We start from the raw sequence: 8,071 nt of genomic DNA, 5'->3' as shown, positions 1-8,071 counted from the left end.
ACTATTTCATTACTTCATTACAAACAGCTCATCTCCTCTGTGTCCAGAGGAACACAAAACACTACTTTACCATCAAATCCTGACCACATGCGTAACAACTACAGTCCAGATAGAGAGGCAGATTTTTTTTTTTTTTTTTTTTTTTTGATTTTGTTTTGTTTTTTGTGGACCTTATTGTCACATTGTATGATGAACCTCATCTGAGGTCTAACATTATTCCTCCTGCAGCTCCATTTCTTCTCTCTCTCTTGCTGCCTCCTAACATGCTTTCCGCCTTCTCTTTCCTCTTGTCTTTGGAAAACAGCATCACAGTTTCCACGGACACCGTATTGGCCAATATCACCAAGGTGGTTGTTGTTAATCCTAAATGATCCAGTATGGAAGTCTCATTATTTATGAGCTTGATATTTCCTGACACAACCATCTCCATCGCCAAATAGTACCAGCCTTTGGTCATGCTGCTATCACTGATGCCTCAATCACATTTGACAGCTTCTAAATTAAGCTTATCAACATTTTACCCTGTTATAGTCGGTTATGATGGTAAGCAGTGCACTGCATCAAAAGTACATCTTGTTACATCATGAAATGAAAAGAAAAACAACTCAAATAAAGTAAGAAAGACACATTTATTATCAGCAGGGTGTATAAAACCATTCATTGTGAAAGGTAAACCCACAAAGTTTATGGTCTGACATGAAGGACGAGCATATATTACACCTGTCATTATGAGACACCATCAAATCACTCCAGCAGAGAGACCTCATGGAAATATGCTCCCAGCAGCTTGACTCCCTGAATGTAGTTTGATCTGAAAATGGAGAAATAAAGCGATGATAATGGTTTATAATTAAAAAACTCACTTTACCTGTCATTAAGTTTAGAACAGAAATAATCTGGAGATGACAAACATGATCCTCTTCTTTTACTGCAATATTTCATCCATTTTATCAATAGTTCCTACTTGTTCCACATTTCAAAAGAAGTGAAACGGTGTGAGCTGTGACCAACCTGTTGATCTTTTCATTCTGAGAGTGAGCTCCATCATCAGAGGACCCTACAGGAAGCAGCATGACATTACGGCCTGTGGCCTCCTGGAAGGTCAGGGTGACCGGGATGCTGCCGCCCTCGCGAGTCAGATCAGGTTCGACCCCGAAGACTACAGCACAACGAGGAGGATAAGACTTTTTTCATCACAACAAAACTGGATACACTCCTATCAGTGAAAATATCTGAAAAAGACTTAAAAGGTTTCACAAAAACATGCATATAACAAAAAACTTATAAAATTTGCTTGTCTTTGTTTTTAATGTCCTGAAACATCTAGCGAGGACAGGAGCTGAAACATGAAAAAATATTTTCCTCTTAAAGAAAAAGTATCAACATGTAAACTGTAAGAAAGTCAGTTGTACCATTGCAGGGGAAAGTGTTTTACACTTTTGCAATACAAAAAACACAGAACTGATTTAGACTTTTTAGCAAAATAAAAGAAATGGGGGAGATTGAGTGAACTCCGTCTTTAATCTAACAGCTTTTATCATTAAGTCCTTGTACCTGTCTTCATGGCCTTTCTCCCTGCCATGTAGTGTGGGTGGTTGAAGTCTGAGACCCAGGCTTTGGCCCCGTGGCCCATGTTCACTTTCAGTTTATTGGGGCTTCCCAGTTCAGCAAACTTCTTCTGCAGATGTTCGACGACCTTGAAGAGGGGAAGATAACTTAGACTTGTTGGAGCTTTTATGCAGAAACAAACTGAAGCTAATCATGTGGCTACTTCCAAGTGGCCCACAGTCAATCCAGGTTCAGATTTAGGTAGTAAAACTTAACTAAATCTCTTTGTCATGTTAATTCAGAGTCAGTTTAAAAAAAAAAACCACTATGTGTGCAAAGGGTTGAACTGTATTAGGTAAGGCAAAAGAAAGTGACTTGATTGGTTGGTTTGCCTGTATATTTTAATGCTATGATCTGTGATATTGGTTTTCTGTCTAAATAAACTTACCTTCATTCACATTAAATCCCTCCACAGTTTTTTACTACATAATATAATATATTCATAATATTTCTCAATTTTATGCATTGCAGTTTGTTTCACGGACTTCTTAAAAAAAGCATGGCTAAGCAAATCATCTGAGCAACAAACTACCAATAAGTGGCAGAGATACAGAGCGACTTCTGCTACATTATTTAGGTGAGTGCTATATGCCATCATTGTTACCTATCACAGTGTTTACCTGCTTCTCCACATCTCTAGGGTCCATGTCAGGCACAAGGCGGATGGAAAACTTGCCGATGACCTTGCGAGGAATAACCGTCTTGGCTCCTGCTTCAGAGAAAGCCCCCTCAATACCATGAAGGGAAAGAGAAGGATATCTCCAACGGTGCATGAGAATTTGTTCCTATGGTGGAAGAAATAAAGAACAATAGGTTCAAAAAGTGTGAATGACCCCACATTATACAGCACATTTCCACCAATGAGTGATGCGAACAACATAAATAATTTCTTTGCCTTTGTGTCATGCAGCAGCTGGTCAACCCCCACATCTTTACAGTACTCATCCAAGTCAAAGTCAATCTTCTCGTACAGCTTTTGCTCCTCTGCTGTCAGAGGCGCCACACTGTCATAGATCCCAGGAACCAAAATCTTACCCCTTTTGTCAACCAGGGAGCCTGTGCAGGAAGTCACAAACACATGATTAAAACTCTAAACTGCTGTAAAATAAGGTCGGTGAGACCAAAAATCACAATTATCAGCTTCACTTGCCCATAAGTGCGATGAGGTCAGTCATGGCCTCATGAACAGAGCCACCAAACACCCCTGAGTGCAAGTCCTTTTCAGCACACTCCACCTTGAGGTTGGAATGTAAAACATTATTTTAAAAAACACGAAAAGCTCAAGTATGCCCTTCTGATAATGAAACACTGTCCCCACCCCCCACCAACAGTAATCCAACAGGACTTCACCTGAAGGAAGAAATAGCAGATTCCTCTCAGGCCGTAGGTGATGCAGGGTTTGTTCTTGCCCAGCCAGTAGTTGTCAGAGATGCAGATGTAGTCCACGTCTTTAAAGAAAGTGTCCTTTCTAGAAAACACAAGATCATCCAGACCCTCAGATCCAGATTCTTCCATCCCCTCGAAGCAGAATTTGATGTTGATGGGAAGGTCCTGCAACAAGAAGAGAGATACATAAGAAAAAAATTCAGGCTCATTTTCTAGAGTTGAAATAATCTCTTGACAACAAACGATCTGCAGTGGTGTACTTTAACACAGGAATAGAATAGAATAGAATAGAATAGCACTTTATTATCATTGTACATGTACAATGAAATTGTGGGTGCTCCACTGAATAAATGTGAATAGCAGGTAGCAGGAATGCATGTTTAAAAATAAATACTGTACATTCACCAGCTGGGATTTATTTGTTCTGACTAAACACCCATTAATGAAATTCCTGCTAAAGATTTACTCTAATTATCAGAAGATCCAGAGAGCCATATCAGAAAGCACCAAGTAAGGAAAAACTCAACAGATCAAGCTAAAATCATATTTTTAAAATGATACAAATGACCCACATATCCTTTTAGAATAGTGCTGTATAGTAGCTATTCTGCTTTATCATCACTGTACAAAAACAAAATAAAAACCTTGATAAGAAGTAATGGTATACATTTTCAGATACTGGAATAAAAATTCACACCTCAATATACTCCTGTCAGTAATTTCAATTTAGTTTTCAAACAAGCCCATCTTAGCATGTCAGGCCACAGGGTTGATTCTTTAGGACACACTAAAATATCATATCATCTTTAAACTATCTGAACTTGAAACACCTTTTGTTGGCCAGCTTAAATCTGGCAGTAACTGTACCTTTCCGATCTTCTGATACGCTTCAATGCAGTTAAACCAGGCCAACACTGGACCCTTGTCATCAGTAGATCCTCTTCCATAGAGCTTACCTACAAAAATAAAACTTTGTTTCAGTTTCAAGGTTTTAATGAGAAATTATTGGCATTGAAAAATGTTTCTAAGGTTATGTTTATTACATAGTCAGCACACCACAGGCCCTGATTTTAAACTTGGAGGTTAGGGTTAATGATATGAAATCCTTGTTTATGATACAAAAAATGATCTGCATGATATGCAGCAGGTTTTGTAAAATGTGACATAAGCAGCACTAACACAGCTGAGCAGGCAGGAATGAGACAGGGGGAAGAGGATGTGGCATTTTGTGTCATCTGACTCTCACCAGAAAACACATAAGACCACGTGTGCTCAATTTTCTAGCTGGAAAAATAAAACCTGTCCTACCTGTCCCATCAAAAAAGTTTGTTTAAATGCAAATATGTACTGAAATGATGCAACATATGTAAGATCTAAAAAAGCAGCAAAAAATGGTTAGGTTACCTTGTGCTACACAGTATTAAAGAGTCCGTAAGATCGTGCTCAACAGAGTCAATCTGTGTTGTTTAACATAAAACAAAGAAGCCTTAAAGGGTTGAAATTATTCAGGTGCAGCTTTTGCATTACTGTGTGGAGCATAACAAAGCATAGACACCAATTCAGGAATGCTGCAGTGACTTAGTTATGTGCACAAACAAATGCAGTCTGTGAAATAAAGGACCAGTCATGACTCGCAAAGGAAAACGCCTCACTTGAGCCTTTTTGCCGAGTGTGTTTCACAATTCTGTCATGTGAACCTTTGCACAATCTTTGAACCTTTGCTAAATGGAAGTGTTCAGTCAAGGTCTCAACCTTACCTCATATGATGGTAATGGCCCATATCTTTTGTTTTCTTCACACCTTGGCTAATGTGATGCATGATTAACAACCCTCAGAACCTCCTGAGAAAAACTATTAGGGGTTAAATACCTGAGACACAACCATTTGTTTTAGAATTGAAGAAGTCTCTTGGATGAGAGTTTAAAACTTAAAGAAGGCCAACAGCTTTCTTTTTTCATGTTTTTAAGACCCTTCTGTGACTCGTTTTGTGTTTCTTATCTTTGCTAAAAATACATTCACCCAGTGTTCCCAGTGTACATAGTTAAGCTTGTTGATACCGTGTTTTCTCTTAGTTATGCTACCTTACAGGATTTACAAACCTCACTCCACACTTCGTCATCCTGCACTACCAACCTGCTGACTGGATTTGTTTTTTCGTTTTCTGTAATCTCAGTTAAGACCACTAAAACACTGAGTCCTCATCAGGTTATTAGAATGTTCTGATAGTAACAAACTGCCTTTATGCTGCTCTGAAAATTAATTCTTCTTCTTCTTTTAGTTTTGCCATCTATTCTATCTACAGGACAGTACTGTAGCTCATTTTTTTAGCCATATTTGATATTATAACTTTGCTAAACCAAAAACTACCCGGTGTAACTTAATTCTAATCTATTTTTACAAGCACAAAGTGCGTTCCAGCTGACTTCAGTTATTCACATAACTTTCCAGCTCAGAAAAATCTCCAGAGTTGTTTTGTAAAAGACCAAAAGTATTCTCCTCTTACCGTCTTTCTCCACCAGAGTGAAAGGCTCTGTGTCCCAGCCGTCACTGATGTTGGCTGGCTGAACATCAAGGTGCCCGTAAATACACACCGTCTTCTTGGCTGGGTCTGATCCTAACTGCCCCAGGATGATAGGAGGCAGGGGGATCTCCTCTCCTGAGGGAAGCTGCATGAATGAAACTTAATCTGAGTGACCGTTTAACAACAAGGTCCATTTATGGTGAAATTTAAGTAGAAAAGATAACGCAATATACAAATCATTAATGCATTAAGAAATGTAACCAGTGCAAGACCTTCTGCTTGCCAACGTCCACCAACTCCACAGTCCCTCCCAGCCTCTCGATGTCCTTGGCTGCCATCTCCATCATTTTTTTGATCTCCCCGCGCTTCTCAGGCCAAGCAGACACACTCTGGACACCCACCCACTCAGCGAGGCGCTGAGGACAATTACGAAAAAGGGATTTAAAGACATTAAAATGGGGTTTTTATAGAGATTTTATCTTTTTTTTCCTTTTCTTTTCTTTTTGTTTTTTACTATTTCATGCAGTTACTTGTTGCAAAAGAATGAGCCACAATGAGTTATTCTTAGGACATTAGACCCACAAAATTTGACTTGAGCAGCAGTTGTAATATCACTGATTCTTATCAGGAAAACTGGTTTTACAGCTGGAACTGTACTATAATCCCAGTTTAAGTGAAGGAATTGCAAATCTGTCCAGTTTTCAGTTAGCTCAATAAGCCATTAAAACAAGTGACAATCATGCAAAAAACGTAATGATTAAGCAGCTGCACTATATAGTTTTTTCTGAGTGATCTTACCTGCACATACAGGTCCTGGTGGTCGTCCACATACTTGAAAAGTTCAGTGAGATGAGCCATTTTTGGTAGTGATGGGATCTGAGGGTTAAACAAGCAGACTGGTGTGAGTCTACGTCTGGGTTTGTGCAATCTTATGAGAGGACAAACCCTTCATGCACGCATGCACTTCACGTAACCCAGATAGCAAGGAAACATTGAAACAATGTTTAGTCAATATCAGACGATGTCATTGAATCAAAGTTGAGGTGTGACGTTGACCTAATGTCACCCTTGCACCCTTTTAAAATATTGAAACAACGTCAGGTTTTGATATTGAATCAATGTTGAAACCTGACATTGATTCGACGTTATATTTTCTAATACTGTTGACATTGAAACAATGTCAGATTCTGATATTGAAACACTGTTGAGCTGTGGTGTTGATTTTCCACCTCTTTCGCACAGTTGCTTTTTATTAAAACAACAGTTAAATCATGACTGGAAATCTACCTTTCTTTATAGGTATTTTAACCAAAGTATGTAAACTCCTAGGCTGATAAACATGAAAGTCACCAGGCGTAAATCTGCAAACTGCCGCATTTGATTCCTAAAGAGCTATGAGCGGAAAAAGTGATAAGTCTTAGCATGGTGTGCCGTGTATCCTTTAAAACAAAATAAACATGGGGTTGATTTCCAGCCAAACTCGTTTCACTTCATAATTTTGCAGAACTATAGCTGCAGTCGATTGGAGCTGCAGGCTTTCAGAACCAAACAGTGAGAAAAAGCCAACACGTATGTGGCTTACATTACAAAGCTTTGCCATAAAATGACAATAAAATAGAATTCTCATTTCAGATCTGCACAGAAGGTTAAATATGGAATTTTATGGTCATAAATGACGATCAAATTGTGTCATGCTGAGTGAGAATCTGAAAATAAAAAATGAAATACTCACATCGTAATTTCCCACAGGTGTGCACTGAATGCCAACAATGGCAAGTGAAGTGAAAGTATCTCGGGTGTAATCGCTAAGCAAAGCGAAAGCAAATCACGTAGGTAACACTCCATAGCTAAGACCTTATCTAGCCCTCTCTGACAAATACGTTTCCTGGGCATGTCTGAACTGCAAAGGGAACCATTCAAATCTACCTGTCCCATAAAACAGACTTACTTTGTTTTTATTCCGGTGTTTCAGATTAACTGGTGTCACAGATTGACTGTTGGTCGAAGATATGTGTGCTAGACTTGCTTTTCAGGAGCCGCTAACAAACCAGGAGAACGCAGTCAATATTTCGTCTTTAAACATGCATTCGTGTGCTTGTTGTTTTTGTTTTGTTTTGTTTTAGATTTGAAAAAAAGAATAAAGAGCACGTGATTTTATCGGGAGACGCTAAACCCCAAAGAACAGGCTGAAGGTGTCTGCGCTGATAGGTTAAAGCAGTGGTTCCCAAACTTCTTTTGCTAGGGCCCCCTTTAAATCTTAAAGCAGGCCAGCAGCATTTTTGTTCATGTTTTTAAGACCCTTCTGTGACTTGTTTTGTGTTTCTTATCTTTGCCTGTTAAAAATACATTCACCCAGTGTTCCTAGTCTACAAGAAAACCTTGCCCCGCCCCCACACAAACACACAAACACGTCTTCCAACCACAGCAAAATTGGGTAGCTGAACCACAGGTGCAAAAGTAAAGAAAACAACGAGGAAGGGGAAAAAACAATTAAACAAATAAAAATAAACTGCAAAAAATTACAGGCTGCAATAAAATAAACCACTAAACTAACCA

General features: G+C 38.9%; 1 protein-coding gene across 1 annotated transcript; it reads right to left on the bottom strand.

Moving 5' to 3' along the window:
• Window positions 1-610: 610 nt before the first annotated feature.
• On the bottom strand, window positions 611-7,320 carry LOC113015342 (cytosolic non-specific dipeptidase-like). Its single transcript, XM_026157354.2, has 12 exons — window positions 7,248-7,320; window positions 6,314-6,391; window positions 5,788-5,931; window positions 5,498-5,660; window positions 3,862-3,950; window positions 2,959-3,159; window positions 2,759-2,843; window positions 2,504-2,664; window positions 2,229-2,393; window positions 1,555-1,696; window positions 1,012-1,159; window positions 611-811 (listed from the first exon to the last, which is right to left on the bottom strand). The coding sequence occupies exons 2-12, from the start codon at window positions 6,371-6,373 to the stop codon at window positions 745-747; spliced, it is 1,425 nt and encodes a 474-aa protein (XP_026013139.2). The 5' UTR covers window positions 6,374-6,391; window positions 7,248-7,320; the 3' UTR covers window positions 611-744.
• Window positions 7,321-8,071: the final 751 nt, after the last annotated feature.

The sequence above is a fragment of the Astatotilapia calliptera genome, chromosome 22 (genome assembly GCF_964374335.1).
Source record: "Astatotilapia calliptera chromosome 22, fAstCal68.1, whole genome shotgun sequence".
Classification (NCBI taxonomy): Eukaryota; Metazoa; Chordata; class Actinopteri; order Cichliformes; family Cichlidae; genus Astatotilapia; species Astatotilapia calliptera.
This window is presented reverse-complemented; position numbering and strand designations above follow the sequence as displayed.